The sequence below is a fragment of the Apium graveolens genome, chromosome 2 (assembly GCF_009905375.1).
Source record: "Apium graveolens cultivar Ventura chromosome 2, ASM990537v1, whole genome shotgun sequence".
Classification (NCBI taxonomy): Eukaryota; Viridiplantae; Streptophyta; class Magnoliopsida; order Apiales; family Apiaceae; genus Apium; species Apium graveolens.
Window position 1 is genome coordinate 3,010,004 of NC_133648.1, and position 17,516 is coordinate 3,027,519.

General features: G+C 35.1%; 2 protein-coding genes across 2 annotated transcripts; one reads left to right on the forward strand and one right to left on the reverse strand.

Annotated features, from left to right (window-relative positions):
- Positions 1–1,597: 1,597 nt before the first annotated feature.
- Positions 1,598–3,850, reverse strand: LOC141684164 (uncharacterized). The gene is made up of 4 exons (XM_074489005.1): positions 3,007–3,850; positions 2,704–2,907; positions 2,200–2,352; positions 1,598–2,124 (listed from the first exon to the last, which is right to left on the reverse strand). The coding sequence occupies exons 1-4, from the start codon at positions 3,848–3,850 to the stop codon at positions 1,598–1,600; spliced, it is 1,728 nt and encodes a 575-aa protein (XP_074345106.1).
- A 5,255-nt stretch (positions 3,851–9,105) lies between these two features.
- On the forward strand, positions 9,106–16,015 carry LOC141706692 (protein RRP6-like 3). Its single transcript, XM_074509491.1, has 12 exons — positions 9,106–9,352; positions 9,462–9,706; positions 9,839–9,937; positions 10,243–10,326; positions 10,553–10,639; positions 11,199–11,319; positions 11,948–12,126; positions 12,209–12,253; positions 13,004–13,515; positions 13,690–14,188; positions 14,645–15,429; positions 15,507–16,015. Exons 1-12 carry the CDS (start codon positions 9,121–9,123, stop codon positions 15,589–15,591), a joined length of 2,973 nt encoding a protein of 990 aa, XP_074365592.1. The 5' UTR covers positions 9,106–9,120; the 3' UTR covers positions 15,592–16,015.
- The last annotated feature ends 1,501 nt before the right edge of the window (positions 16,016–17,516 follow it).

Here is a 17,516-nt window from a genome sequence, read left to right on the forward strand (position 1 = left end):
CTAGCTTAAAAATTAGTAAAAGAGGTAAAAAAAAAAAAGTAAACTCGATTATAGGGTTCTTACTTCGAATTGGGGGTTCGATTTCCGGGCATTTTTCATGAAATTTGATATTACACATAGTTTTTACTTGTTATTTGCAATCTATTCATGTATTTATTTGTAAGTTTGGATCGAAAGATCCGGCAATTTATTTTTGGAGACTAGAAATTTCCAATTTTACCCTGATATAAAAGTTAAAAACGGTCCAGAGGGTGCAAAATAAAGCGAAATTCAAAATTAAAGGTGCAACTTGTAAGAAAACAAAATATAGACCCGAATCGAAAAACAACCAAAGAAATGAGTTATAAAGTGTCAAAAACTCTTATTTTAATTCTTACAGAAAGTTTTGAAAATAAGAGAGTGATGTTTTTTTTGGGGAAAAAGATAATAAGAAGTGATGTTAATCCAAAGGCTGATAATTAGATTGGCTCAACCCTAAATATTTATATTACTACGATACTAAATCGATCACCAATCCATGCCATCTCCGTTCCAAGGTAACACTTCTCTTGGACTTCATCTTTTTCCTCACAAGCGTGTAAAACTGGTCAGTTAGACTTTGATTTTGAGACATCCCTGTTGTTATTCGTTTATTTAAATAATCAATACAAATTATCACGCATGAATACTTATGTAGATTATAATTTGTGTTATTTTCTCTTACGACCCAAATTTTACTAACAGGTGGGTTCTTTTGAACTCCATAAGAGCCAGGTGTGCTATATAACTAAGTACTTCAAACTTTACATATTTTTATTTCGTGCTGCATATATGAATTTGCCAGAACTTTATTGTCAGCTGCGGTAGAATGAATTTTACAGAATTGCAGTTTATTATTGGTTTTGTACATGTCTTTCTTGTTTACCACTATATATCTTTCTTGTTTTTGTTGGAAACGTAATGGGCTTTAAACACTTTGTTTAGAACAAGAAAAAACACAAAACACACTTTCTTCTTTATATATAGATAAAGCTACCATTTTAATTTATACACATGCAAGGCTAACGCCTTTTTTTATTTCTCCCAGACACAATACCCAGAGCTTCTGCTCTATTATATTTCTCTCAACTGTTTCTCTTTTTCACTTCGGTGTGTTCATTCAAAATGAACTAGCTGATCCTATTTATAGACTAACTAAATACACATGAGGTCATTGCTACTGTATGCAATATTTATTACACGCCATACTTGATCATCCTGGAGACCAGGCTCATTTTCAGGAGCTGGTTGAATTTTCCTTCCTTCACATATTTCACCAGCTAATATTTGGAGGCTTCCAGCATGCTATATTTGACTACTTCAAACACAGCCACCTTATTTTAGGGTTTCATAAATGAGCAGACACTACTTAGTTATTTTTGATATCTCACCACTTTGTTTGTTGTCCATCTAGAAGCCTTGACTTTTTAACCCGTTTAAGCCTTATCTGTGTATATATACTTCAGATCTTCAATTCCCTATGTACAGTTGTAGCTGTGTATACATCTATTCATGCACCTCTTTATTTAATTCTACTAGTTTTATATGATAATTATGCTTCCGGAGAGTTTGACAAATTCTAACACTCCCCTTCAAACTCGACTTTGCATTCCGAGCTTTTCTTCGGTCCTTGACATGTGCACGTTGCTACTACGATGTATTCTGCCTCACAGGTTGAGAGAGCCACTGTTTGCTGCTTCTTTGATGACCACAAAAAAATTGCCGTACCGATATGAAAAGCATATCCTGAAGTACTTTTCCCGTCATCCAAATCTCCACCATAATTACTATCTGAGTAGCCGACTAATTTGGAATTTTGAGAATGTGTATAAAACAAACCATGACCAAGTGTACCTTTTACATATCTCAAAATCCTTTTAGCCGCCATGAAATGATCTTGCTTCGGCTTCTCCATGTACCTACTAACCAGTCCAACTGCATACATAATATCTGGACGAGTGAAAGTAAGGTACCTCAAACTTCCAACCAAACTTTTGAACAAGTTTGAAGTATACTCGCCTCCTCTGTCTGATCTGAGTGTCTTCAAATAATATCCACTTTGTTTTTCCGCCAGTGCTTTGAACTCCATGAATTTATCAAGAGCCTCTGATTTTTCTTTGATGATATACACCCAACTTTTCCTACTAAAATCATCAATAAATGTTAGGTAATACCTATTACCTCCAAGTGATGGGATATCAAATGGACCAGCTATATCTGTATGAACTATCTCCAATGGCCTCCTGGCTCTCCACGATTTTCCGATGGGAAAGCTTTGTCTGTGTTGCTTCCCCTTGACACACGCTTCACACAAATTTTCTGGTTCATTGATTTCTGGCAAACCGTCCACCATCTTTGTTTTTGACAATAATTTTAAGCCAGAAAATCCAAGATGACCATATCTCAAATGCCACAACCACGAGTCATTTTTAATGACCGACTTTAAGCACTTCTGCACATTCTTTTGCATATCAAGCGTAAACAAACGATTCTTTGATATCTCCACATTTGCAATCAATTCCCGAGCTTGATTTCTAATAATGAGGAAATTGTCCTGCATCTGTATATTATATCCTTTCTCCACAAGTTGGCCAAGACTGATAATATTATTTTTCAATGCAGGAATATAATAAACATCATTTATATATTTCTTTTCACCTTTCTTTGACATGATCGTGACGGTACCTTTTCCTTTCACCGGAATCTTTGATAAGTCACCAAAACTAACTTCTCCGCTGATGGCGTCGTCTATCTCCGTGAATAATTCTTTGTGACCAGTCATGTGATTACTGGCCCCTAAGTCAAGATACCAAACATTCTTCTTTCTTTCCTCGTCTCCTTTGTAAGTGAGGAACATAGCAGTGCCAACATCTTTGTCTTCTTTTGCTGCTGCAAAATGAATTCTTTATTCCACCTTTGGTGCTCTACACTCATAACTGAAGTGAACAAATTTATTACAATTATAACATTGAAATTGAGACTTGTTACCTCGTTGTTGAAATCCGCCTCTTCCACGACCTCTGAAATTTTGACTACGACCAGATGGTTGATAACCTTCAGAATTCTGACCTCTGTTGAAAGACTGCCTTCCGTGACCTCGTCCACTTCGGTAGCCACCTCTAAAGCCACCTCTGCCACGTACAGAACCGTTACTGCCAGAACTGTCACCAATGGATACTTTACTTTGCAACGCCTTCTCCAGATGGCTTGCATCATCATACTGGTCCATCCGCTGCTCGTGAGCTTGAAGCGAACCAACCAGCTCGTCAATCGAAATTTTTGACAAATCTTTTGACTCCTCGACAGAAGTAACAACATAATCAAATTTTCTTGTCAACGAACGAAGCAACTTTTCCATGACCCGTACATCATCAAGACTTTCACCATTTCTTTTCATCTCATTTGTCACGGTTTTCAAACGCGTAACAAATTCACCAATATTTTCTGAGGATTTCACTTTTAAATTTTCAAACTCACCACGCAACACCTGGAGCCGCACCTTTTTGACTTTCTTGACACCCTGGAATGATTTCTGCAAAATCTCCCACGCCTGCTTGGATGTTTTTGCCTCCGAGATTTTTTCAAAGGTTGATTCGTCAACACCTTGAATAATTAAAAACAAAGCCTTCTTGTCTCTTTTTCGTGTCTCCTTTAAAATTGATTTCTGGTCATTTGATAAGCCTACTTCAGCAGCTGCATCTGGTTCAGTATACCCGCTTTCAACCAGATCCCAAATATCTTGAGACCCGAGTAACACCTTCATTTGTATGCTCCAGTTTCCATAATTTGTTGCCGTCAACTTCGGAATTTGCGGTTGTATCATGCTCGCCATTTTTCAGAAACGTAACCTTGGCTCGGATACCACTTGTTGGAAATGTAATGGGCTTTAAACACTTTGTTTAGAACAAGAAAAAACACAAAACACACTTTCTTCTTTATATATAGATAAAGCTACCGTTTTAATTTATACACATGCAAGGCTAACGCCTTTTTTTATTTCTCCCAGACACAACACCCAGAGCTTCTACTCTAATATATTTCTCTCAACTGTTTCTCTTTTTCACTTCGGTGTGTTCATTCAAAATGAACTAGCTGATCCTATTTATAGACTAACTAAATACACATGAGGTCATTGCTACTGTATGCAATATTTATTACACGCCATACTTGATCATCCTGGAGACCAGGCTCATTTCCAGGAGCTGGTTGAATTTTCCTTCCTTCACATATTTCACCAGCTAATATTTGGAGGCTTCCAGCATGCTATATTTGACTACTTCAAACACAGCCACCTTATTTTAGGGTTTCATAAATGAGCAGACACTACCCATCTGTTTTTGATATCTCACCGCTTTGTTTGTTGTCCATCTAGAAGCCTTGACTTTTTAACCCATTTAAGCCTTATTTGTGTATATATACTTCAGATCTTCAATTTCCTATGTATAGCTATAGCTGTGTATACCTCTATTCATGCACCTCTTTATTTAATTCTCCAAGTTTTATATGATAATTATGCTTTCGGAGAGTTTGACAAATTCGGGTTTGAATTCTAACAGTTTTCTTGCTAAGAAAAGGAAGTGTTAGTATTTGTATTTTTCTTGTAGTACTGCGTAAGAAGCACCTCTAACTTTTTGCAGAATTTTAGAGGCCGGTGAGCATTTTAAGCAATATTGTTGGAAACACCATAAATATCAAAATTTGCAATTTCGTAGGATACCCAAGTAAATTAAAGCTGCGAAGATGAGCAAACACTACAAGAAATTTGCAATCACACAACAGTCATTAGACGACGGTACAAAATAAAACCGTCGTCCAGAAAAATTAAACCACGGTGAAGGATCGGTTCGAGGAGCACCGTCGTCGAGTTGGGGCAAGTAGGTGATGGATTGTGTTGGGTTTAAACGGGACGAGAGGTGGCGAAGGATCGGGATGTTAATTGACTAAGGGGTTCGGTGTTTGTGGAGCGGCGGAGATGGTGAACGATGGGGGCGACGGTGGTTGTTTGAGGTAGAGAAATAGAGAGGTTGAGCGAGAATGGGGTTGTGCGGAGGCTAAGAGTTTTGAGAGGAGAGATAGATCGAGGGCAGAGCTGGGAGTTGGAGGGGAGAGAGAGACCGAGAGTTTTGTGGCAGTGGTACACCGTTTGCGCCGCCACGGTCGTCGGCTGGTGAGATCAATGGGTTGGTGAGGATGTCGTGGATGATGCAATCAATTATTAATAATTGGAATTATTAGTAAACAAGAGTTTATTTTTATTTTAGGTCTTAATAATTGGTATATTAGAGGAAGGATCAGATTTAGATTTTTTGTTTTAAGAGGATTAGAACTATGGATTGTGCCGGACATGTATAAATATACTCTATCCTTTTCCTGAGGTTATTATTTTTTCATGGGTCGTAATAGAACTAGGGACAGTGTATCTTTGGAAAGTTGCGGCCTACGATTTGCTAGTTTGAATGTGGAAACATTGACCGGTAACTTTTTAAAATTAGTTGATTTATTACGCAAACAAAAAGTGCAAGTGGCGTGTATTCAATAAACAAAGTGGAATGGAGAACAAACAAAGAAGGCAAATGGTTTTAAATTGTGGTATTGAGGATTAGTTAATTATCACAATAGTATAGGTATCATATTGTCGATAAATATAAAGGATAAAGTGGTGGAGGTCAAAAGATCTGGTGATAGAATTATGTACATTAAATTAGTTGTTGGGATGGCAGTGGGAACTGTTATATGTGTTTATTCCCCTCAAGTTAGACTGGGAGATGGAGAAGCAACAGTTTTTTGAGGTTGTTTGGATGATTTGATTAGAAATATTCAAGTGGATCAGTTCTTGTTTGTCGATGACGATTTTAATGGTCATATTAGTGAACAAGTAGATGGGTATCAAGGCATTCATGGTGGTTTTGGGTATGGAAATAAGGATCTCAGATTATGTAAAGACTGCCAGGTTATTCCGGAAGAAGCTTGTACATCACAATATCGTTTATTAATCATGGATTTATCTATCAGTAGTCAGTTGACAAAGGGGACAAGGGTTGATATACCAAAAATACTCGTGAAAAATTTGTAAAGATTGAAAGTTGAAGAGTTTAATACGAAGCTTCAAAGTTGTCTCATGCAAGAAGGAGATGGAGAGCAACTGTGGAATACCGTGGTTAACTCTATTCGAAACGTAGAAAAATGAAATTGGGGGTGACTTCAGATAAAAAATTTCTCACAAAGAGTCGTGGCGGTGGAATGAAGAAATACAAAAGAGAGTGCAGTTAAAGAGAGAATATTTTTTGGACTACATGTCATGTTCAAACGGCGCAGACAGAGATAGAAAGAAGGAAATGTCTAAAGTAGCACAGAGCTAAACTATAAAGGCAATTGTAGAAGCTAAAGTTAAGGCATATAAGGATTTGTATGAACGTCTCAACACCAAAGATGGAGTGAATGACATTTTTGAACTTGAGAAAATGCGGAATAGGCAGTGTAGAGATATTAGTTCGGTACGGTATATAAAAAATGAGGATGACCATGTTTTGTTGCAGGACAAGGAGATTAAAGCGAGGTGGAATAGATATTTTTATCACATATTTAACGTAGTCATAGAAAGAAGTTAGTTGAGATCAAAAATTCTTACAATCACTACAAGAAATTTACAATCACACAACAGTCATTAGACCACGGTACAAAATAAAACCGTCGTCCAGAAAAATTAAACCACGGTGAACTGTTGGCTCTTAAAAAACTGTTGTCCTGCGTTTCTTCTAATAATAGCTATTGATGATTTTACAAACTGTTGTCTAAGGTGCATGCTTTCATCTACTTAGACAACAGTTCTTTCCCGGGGTATTGTTTAGAACCCTTTACAACAATGGTTGATAGATGTTGTATGAACTTAAATTTATTTTACCTTAACACAACAGTGTTTGGCAAAAAGCTTGTACAAGTTAGACAACTGTTTATGATAACTGATGTTGTAGTGAACATCAGACAACACAATCTAAATACCATTATCCAATGCATAGTTCATAGACAACGGTTATTGATAGTGTGAAATAATGTGCTTCATACAACAGTTTAAAATATAGTTGGTTGAATTTCATGTTTAAAAGACGGTTTTGGATATTTTCATAAAAACCGTTGTCTGTTTAATGAAGATAGAAAAAAAAATTGACTTGTATTACATTACATTCCAGGTACACAGTACCACACAATAACATACCAAACCAAAACCAGCAGTCCATAAATCAACCAAACAACCAATATTAAACTAGAAATGTTAAATTAAAACTGTAAACCAATTCTAAGAGACTAGAAATTATACCAATTGTTCATAAAATAGGTCAACCACATACTTCAATAAATTGAGTAATATGTCCAATCGCACACGAAACAAATGAAATTAAAATGTGCCAAAGCTCTTGACGCAAAGAGTTCTACAATCAGTAGTGAATGTTACAATGAAAATGAGTAGACAGTTCTTGTACCTTGCCATTGCCACTAACATGCATGCTGCTTAGCCACAGTTTTGAAGGCCTTATTTTATGCTTGACGCTGGTAACTCTGCACAAATAGAAAACAGAACATTAACCTTAATTTCTACAAGTTTGATACCACAAATTGTAAAAGTGTATCATCTACAATAATAAACATATCTCTGGCCGGACTCTTTTTCCCAAGCTTGCCATAATATTCATCTGTGTTTATCCACCAAAAGATTATTTTAACTATGATAAAATCATCATCTATTATAACAAGAGAAGTCAATGTCAACTAGATGATGATTTTACCACGGCAAAAGTAATCTCATCAATGGGTTGACCAGAAGTACATGTAGATAATCTGGGTTTCACCTATAAGAAAAAGACGGGTCAGCAGTACATGGAGTGAAAGCTGTATAAAAAATTATATATATTACCATCATGGAAGCTGAATCCATTCTTCTTCCTCTCGCATATAACTAGTGTTTTCGTCGTCATGTTCATCAAAATTAGGGAAAAGGGGCAAACGCAGGTCATTCTCAAGTTCTACTTCTACAGAGCCATCATTTTCCTCATCACAGTGGTCATGAAAGTTCTTTTCTGGTAGCTTTAGCACCACAGACCAAAATTTCTCAAGAGGATCATCAATGTAGCAAACTTGCTTAACATGTTTTCCTAGCACGAATGGATCATTTACAAATCCTAATTTGTTCAAATTAACCAATATAAATCCCAAGTCATCAACCTTAACCCGTTTGTTAATATCTACCCAATTACAACGAAATATAGGGACCCTGAAATTATTATAGTCTAACTCCCATATACTTGTTATAACTCCATAATAGGTGTGTGCAGTTTGTTCAACAGTTTTATCTTTTTCAACAAGCATCAAAGTATCTGCAACAACAGAGACACCACTACACTGAACTTGTCGATTATCATCGCGGTCCTTGGTGCTATAACTAACACCGTTAATTCTATAACCGCTGAACGTAGGAACATTCTTGTTAGGCCCTTCTACAATCCACCTTATCTCATCACCTATGGTATTATCTTCTTGGAGCAATTCTGTTACAATCTGTCAAAAAAATATACTAATTTATAGTAATTATAATATAATTATAATATTTTAATTATTTTTCCGATTATATATCTAATTAAATTTTAAATTCTTAACTCATTATACAATTGATAATATAAATGGGAAGTAGTAATAAAATTAGTAAATATGGAAACAAGTTGTTGTTGAAATTAGTTATATACTTTTCAACTCCGTTATTATCGGAAACAAATTAAATCATTAAAATATAATTTTTTGTTATTTAAGAAATTAAATAACTACTTCATTGTTTCATTGCGCTGTAGCAATGAAACAATGCGGGGGTATTGTTGCATTGAAACAATGTGGCAGTATCTGCATCTGCAATGAAACAATGCGGCAGTATCTGCCGCAATATTTCAATGCGGAAGGTGGTTACTACAACCACCCGGGGTTGTGGACCAAACCCCATTTTTAAAATGTTTTTTATTAAAATTTTATGTTTATATTTTTATTTAAAAAACAAAGAAAAATTTGAAAAATAATGTATAGATGAAAAACAATGTTGTTGAAAAATTACAGGAACAGTGAATGGAAAACAAACAGAAGATGAAACTCGCCGTCGCCGTGGCATGTTTAGCGGCGACAATCTCCGTCATTGTCGCTACGCTCTATAAAAAACCTCGTAAAAACTCAGAACCTCAATCCTGTTCATGTTACCTTAAATCCCAACACAAACCTCAACACTCTTTCAAACGTGTCTTCGCCGACAACTCCTACTCTCCTTTCAGACATCTCAATCTCAACACTTCTCAAAGTCCTGGTAATAATCTAAACTTACATTTATTTAATTTAAATTAATTAATTTTATTATGTTTTGTTTTGTTTTGATTGTGTTTGGTCTGTCTTAAACCCTAGTTAAATCTTGGCAGATAATTATTCTAATTTGCATCCGTATAAATGTGAAATTACGCAATTGATGAAGTGTTCTGAGATTCCATTTTTGTCGAATGATGGGGAAAATACGATACCCGAAATGAGTGATTCGTATGTGTGGGTTGATAGTGAGGTGAAGTTAAAAGAGCTTGTTGATGTGTTGAGTAAAGAGAGTGTGTTTGCTGTCGATACGGAGCAGCATAGTTTACATTCGTTTTTAGGATTTACGGCTCTTATACAAGTAAGGAATTGGTAATTTTTACTTGCATTGTGTTTCTTTAGTTTAAAGCTTCGTACTTTACGGGTCAAGCTTCGTCTGAGAATTCTTGTTGTTTTTAAATGTTAATTTGATCAAGATTTAATTTTTTTATAGATATCTACTCATAGCGATGATTATTTGGTGGATACCATAGCTTTGCATGATGTAATGCCAATTCTTCGCCCGGTTTTTGCTAATTCTTCCATTTGTAAGGTAAAAGATTTGTATATTTCGAGTAATGCTAGAGGTGCCATATTCGATCCTGAATGCATACGTTTCGCACTTTAATTGGTTACCCCTTATACCGTTTGTCTTTGTTGACTATACATGGCCTGCAGCGGTAACCAATAACAACTGTATTTGGGATCTCATTTAAAGTCTCTAGCTTTGCTGATTTATTATGTACCCTTTTTTCAATTTTTAAGTGGCATATTGAACGAGTTGTGGGCAGATAATTGATGCTAGTATGATGCAACTTGGATATTTATTAATCAGCAATTCACCCCTCTTTTTTTTAGGTTTTTCACGGAGCTGACAATGATGTCCTCTGGCTGCAGAAAGATTTCCATATCTATGTAGTCAATCTATTTGACACTGCAAAGGTGGGGTTTGCTATCACTAATATTATTTGTTCTTTCATTTTTGGATTATAGGTCTAGGGTATAAAACTATATGAATATAATTTGTAATAGTAAATAGGCTTTGATGTCGTTGATGTACTTGCTCTGAAAGAAAGATGGTTTTGTAATATTTTCTAGCTTAATTTTCACAGTCTCTATGCGTAATGATAGTATGCCTTCTAATTATATCAAAGTTTTAATCTTACAGGGATGTGAAGTATTGTCAAAATCACAAAAATCATTAGCGTACTTGCTGGAAACGTATTGTGGTGTTGCTACGAACAAACTGCTACAGGTTTGAAATTTGTTCTTTCACTTATTTGAATATTTTACAACGCTTTATGTTCCTCTTCAAAGAGATAAACATTTAAATTTTATATTGTGTCACACTATTTCATAGTTATTCATGGACTTTGTGGTTGCTGTGATAATATATGAACACCCTTAAACACTAATACTTTTGATCCAGTTACTGGATTATTGCAACCCTGTGGGCTATATGCTGCCTACTTCAGAAATTTAGGTAGTGCCACTGCCGGATGGACAACTCTTACTGTGTTTTGTTTGATACTTATACATGTTAGGATGCAGATTCATACTATAGAATAGTAAAACATTTGTTATGCTGATTATATATCCCTGTTAAATTGATGTCATTTTGTTCTCTCCCTCTATTTTTGCTAATGTGGTACAAGTTTGTTCTTGTTAATCTGGCAACACATCAAAGATCGGAATCATATTAATATTTAAAGATGTGTAGAACCTGTATATGTTATGTTTTTATTTGTATAGGATCTTAAGAAAGCTGAATGTCCCTAGTGTTTTGCACTTACTATTCGCTGTTTGAGTTGCAGAGGGAAGACTGGAGACAGCGTCCACTACCTTTGGAGATGGTGCAATATGCTCGAACAGATTCACATTATTTGTTATATATTGCAAAGCGTCTTGCTTCTGAGCTTATAGAACAGGACAAAGGTATTCTCTCTCACTCTCTCATTTGTAAATTTTTAATTAATACCACTCTTAATAGCTGTTGAACTTGCACTCCCACGCGCATTAGAGCCAGAAAGAGAGATTTTAAACTGGAATCATGTTAGTAACCTTAGTCAGTCAGTCATCTAACATATATTATGCACGCCGAGGGTGAGCTCGGTCCCTTTTTAAATTGTCATTCTGGTCACAATTCTTTTACATGATACATTTCGACATGCCACAGTATAAAGTCCTTCCTCTTCTTGTATAAAGTCTCTTGCTGGTTTTACTCTGTTAGGGATGCCAAAATTTGGTGACTTATTTTTATCATAAATAAATACCACATATACATTTCAGTTTAATATTTGAATTCAACAAGAAAAGAAAAATTATATAGACAATCAGCAGGATTATTTTAATGGTCGAGTCAAACACACTCAGATGCAAGAATGCTGGTATCAACGAATGAGCTGGGTTGAAATTTATATAATTATATGATGGACTAAATGCATTTTATGGATTCAACTCGGCCATAGAATACGAGTAGTATACCAGTTAGTGTCCTCTTAGTATGTCAAAATATTCTCCTAGTATTTTAAATCCAAATGACTAAATGTGTTGGAAAATTCAGCATGTTTCAATGACAAAATGCATCCTGTTCTGGAGGCCAATCGGCGTTCCAATGCTATATGTCTTCAACTTTTTGCAAAAGAAATGGAGTCTTGTCCCGGAGAGTCTGCAGCATCTTCAATAATCAACCGTCATTTCAATGATAGAGGAAGTGCTTCTTCAGTTACCTGTCACTCTAAGGTGTGCTTTTTTATTATTATTTCTTGGTTTCTTGTAAAGCCTTCTATGTTGTAGGAATAACCTGTGTTTTTTTTCAATGTAGTTTCAGGATTTTGTGAGAACATTATGCACTTGGAGGGATCTGATGGTTAGTCTTATTGTTCATTAATCGGGGTTCTCATTGTAATATAAGCCAATCTTGTGCAGTCTCTTTTATGTATGTATACTTCACTTCCTACTGGATAATGAATATCTATGTAAAAATAAATTTGCTGTAGCCAATTTATGCCTAACAAACTAGTGTACATTTCGCCAATCTTTTATTCAGCACTTTCCCTATAAATTTTCCTTTCTCGGTAATTCCTAAAAATCAATATTTAATTTTTATTGAATGAAAATTGTATAATAAAATTAATTTCTGAAGTCTTTATTTGTAAACTGATGGTTAGCATGTAACAATAACAAGGGAATACATCACATTTCTTGGACCAGGTATATGAGCATGACCATTCGTATATTAATAATAAGAGAATACATCACATTATTGGACACGGTATATGAGCATAAATCAAAATCACCGCTGCTGAAGCATGTCCCAAGCCCCCCCCCCCCAATCAGTTTTCAGTGCATTACTGCTAGCATAAGGTTGTTAGTCATAACTCATAACTCATAACTCATAAGGTTGTTAGTAAAGAGAACTTTTTTTATTTTCTTTTACTTCTAGCATTCTAATGAGATAGATTGTAAGGGTTAATAATTTACCTCATATGTTTCTCTAAATATTAGTGCCTCACTTCTTAGTGATATTCTGATGCCTTCTTTCATTTTGTTCTTGAATATTAACTTTAACTATTCAAGTTGTTTTTCTTCAGCTTACTTGATTTTCATGTGCTTTTAGGCTCGTATGCATGACGAAAGCTTGAAATATGTATTATCGGATCAGGCTATTGTTGCTCTTGCAGCTGATGCTCCAACAAGTGAAGCAGATATTTATGACTGCATCTTGCAAGCAGATATGAATTTGGATGCTCTGAATCTTATTTCTAGCGCCGGTTCTCCTTCTGCTGTTGTTTCCAGTCATATTGAAGACCTTGTTTATATCTTCAACAATGATGCAGGGAAGCCTGATGATATCTTTAGTATGATTCTTCCAAAGCACCTTGGTCCAAATGGAAGCTGTCCCCTTTCAATATATAATTATACTTTATTATCCAAGAGAAGTGTAAAGTTAACAAAGCAGTTAGTTTCTAAAGGAAATACATATAACCATTCAAAGCAAGTTTCTCGTATGGCTTCTAGGGAGCTTTTTGTTCAAAAATTTTCCTGCAAATCTCCAGCTTATCACAACTGTAGAATATATGCAAATGATGGGCGGCTACTATGTTATTGTGACCGAAGAAAACTTGAGTGGTTAGTGGTTACCTCATTATCTCTATTTATCCTCTTTGTTGTAATGTTTCCTCCTCAACAGCCCGAAAATGTATTAGTTTCTTGTTTTGATCTTCCAGTCTCTTGCTCTGCTCGAGTGATTTTTAAGGTTTTAAATGTCCTATCTACAATCTTACTGAGTGCTACTTGCTTCAGGTATCTACGTCGAGATCTAGCAAAACTTGTTGATGACGATCCACTTGCAGTAATGCTTCTTTTTGAACCCAAAGGCGGACCTGAAGATGATGACAATGATTTCTATGTTCAGAGTAAGAAAAACATATGTGTTGGCTGTGGAGAAGAGAACCACTATTTACGCTACAGGGTTATACCCTCATGCTACAGAGTGCACTTTCCAGAACATTTAAAAAGTCATCGTTCTCATGACATTGTCCTAGTCTGTGTGGACTGTCATGAAATTGCACATAGTGCTGCTGAGAAGTATAAAAGAATTGTAGCTGCAGAATTTGGAATTCCGCTTTTTCTACAAAAAGTAGTTGATGCTAGTCAAGCACAAAAGAAACTTGGTTCGTCTGCCTCTACTGTCCATCTTGATGATGCAGGTGTATCTCCTTTAGAGCTGCGATCAGCAGCTATGGCACTCTTACGACATGGACAAAGAATGCCATCCAAACGCCATGAAGAACTTACACAGGTTTGGATGCATTATAAAGATTTTGATTTGACGTAGTTAGCAATAAACTGTAATAGTAAAAAAGTTTAGTTATCAGATTCATGCACAGACAGTGACCTATAGTAAACCTTCTAAATAAACACCCCCCGGCCCTCTAATTAGGATAGGTTATTGTGCTAAATTTACACTTTTCTAATTAGATTTGTGTGAGTGTGCACCTACTAAACATTATCAAAACACAATTTTAAATCCTTTATCACACAGCAGGGTTATGTAAATTACTTGTAGTTGCTCATATTTTAACTTTAGCGGTTGCACTATGTAAAGTCATTGTACTTAATAGTCTTGTATTGACTTCTAATTGAATCATAGCTTCCTCTCAGAATTAGAGTGTGTTATATCGTGGTTCTGATAAATAAGTATAACTAACTGATGGAGCTTTTGTTTTATACTTTTATTGCATGTATTTCTTAACAGATTGTCATGAAATATTATGGAGGAAGAAAAATATCACAAGAAGACTTGGAAAGAGCTTTGGAAGTTGGAATGAGTCCTCACGAGAGAAGGCGAGCTGCAAAAAAGAGAGGATTGTCAGTCAAGCATGTTGTAACAGACAATGAAGTGGGAAATTCTGGTATTGAGACATCCTCTACCCCTGAGAATGACTTGGACACCAATAATGAAGAGGATAATCGTAATGGAACATCTTCTTCCCCTGAGGATTTCCTAGACACCAATCTCGTGGATAGTACTCATGAACTACGTAGTGAAATGGGTAGCAATGAGCCAAAGAATATTGGTAATGAGACATCCCCCGCTCGCGAGGATGACTTAAACGCCCATATAGGAGATAGTTCACTTGCAGTTGAGAGAGGAACAAGTGGCAACGGTGGTGAAAACTCTTCGACTCATTTTACAGCTAAGATTTTCTTGGAAAGCTCTGTCACTGATAGCATATCTACGAACTCTGATAAAGTAATTTCCGGGACTTGTTTAGAAAGTGAAGTTAGTTCAGAATGTAATGGTACATTTGAAAAATCTGCCTCAGCATGTAATGGTACATTGAATGGAACTTCCTCTTCTAAAAATACTTCCAAGATGTCGCTGCTGGGACACGGACCCCATGGGAATCAAGTTGTCAATCATCTTTTGAAGGAATACGGGGATGATGGGATTCAGGAATTTTGCAAAAGATGGAGACAAGTCTTTGTTGATGCCATCAAGCCTCGTTTCTTGCCTGCTGGTTGGGATGTGACCCACAGGTATGATGACATTACTCGTAACAACTATAACCTGGCTCCTCTTTTAAGTTGTTGATAATAATTTACGTGTTTTCCAGTGGTAGGAGAGACTTTGGTGATTTCAGCGTATATAATCCAGCAAAGAAAAGTTCTGTAGCAGCAGCATTTCAAGAACAAACATAGAGAAACACCGATGCCGTCTCAAGCTTTCATGTATGTTGTAACAGTGTTATTTACAAATTTTGCTCCAGGCTTATTTTTCAATAGTGAAACATTTTCCTGTATCAGTTTATTTATGTTGTTTTTTTATTGTTCTTAGCTACATTTTTTTGTTCATAATTGTGGAACAATCGGTGTTCGTTCGTTTCAATGCAAGATACTCTCTCCGTCCCAAAATACACAAGTATCTTTGACTTTTTTGACTTTTTACGCGTATTTTAAGGTGAATAAAAAAGATAGCTCGAAAAAATATTTTTAAAATTTTCTTTTTCTGAATAAAAATATGCATATTAAATTTTAATTCAAGAAAATAAATTTTAGAAAAATGTGTGTGAAATTATGACTTTTATACATCTTAAAGTACGCGTAAAAAGTCAAAAAGACTTGTATTTTGAAACGGACGAAGTATAAACTAGCTTCCCTCGATTTCCGATAATGTTATATATTGATGAAGATTTATAAATATTATACAATCGATAATTATATGCATGAATGGCAAGTAAAATAGAGAGTAATAACCCTTGTGACAATTTAAAAGCTCAAAGTCGCAATTAGCAAAAAAAAAGGCAGCTCAAAGTCTCCGCGAAAGAGCAGGATGATTTAATTTAGAAACAGTTTATATGTTAGGCTAAAAGTCAAGTTGTAGAATAATTGTTGGAATCTCATTTCTACTTTTTTGTCAAGTTTGTTATTTTAATTGTTATAGTAATATTAAAAAGAGCAGTGTTAGGTTAGAGCAGTGTCATTTTAATTGCTGGAGCATGAATCAAGCGGTTAAGGAATTATTTGTTATGATTCCGGTTTTAATTTGTGGAGTATATATATGCACGCGTGATTATATAATTATCATTTAAGACATATTAATATTTTGGAACGATTTTGAAAAATATTTTGAAATATCAAGCAATTCTGTTTTAAAAAAAACACATATACGTAATATGTATGATTACGTTCGCATTACTTCTTACGTCTAGTTATATTATATTCGATATTTATTTATTTTTTGACACCGACTCGGTATAAAAACTATAAATAGCAATAGCATCATATGATTGAGACATAGCAGCTGTGATGAGGAACATTTTCTAAAATTATTGATAAATTAGAAAAACAGAAGGTCTGATATTGGAAATTTTGATAAATTCACATTAATTTTATAAAAAATGTCCATGTGAATTAAAAATTGGGGATGTAGGCCCCACTGCTAAACAGTCCGACAGATGTAGTTATTAGTTTAACCATCAAACCTTTTAAAAAACATTATTTTATATTTTATATATCAAAATATGTATAAATTAAAAAAAGAATATTAAATAATTATCTAATTTTTCTAAGGGCACGTATTCTCGTCAGTTTTCAACGGCACTCCCAGACAGCACTCACAACCGGAGGCATAGTAACACATTGCAAACACGACGATCGGACGAAGCGAAATTGACTTTCTCTGGCGACTTTGCTTTGATGGAAAATAAGAGGATGGCATAGAATAATTGACAGTGGCTTGAAAAGTTGATACCACAAGCACGTTTTGTGTGGCAACTAATCACTTTAAAGAACATTAAAACTATGTAGTATGTACTTTTTTAATTAAGGGGGACTGTGGGACATGGGACTAATATATTTCAATAATGGTTTCACTAATCCAAATTATATTCGATTAATTAAAAAATAAGTGGGTCCCGGAATGATATGAAAAGATTATAAACTGTAAAATGTAGTAATATATTTGTAGATATTAAAAATTCATCTTTAATTTATAAATCCATGTTTCAGCATTTTTACCAGAATTTGTTATTATCAAGGATCTCGATTCTCCATATCGCAATTTCCTTTAACCAGATAAAATTAATATTTCGTAATTTTTAATAACAAAATTACACGAAATTTTG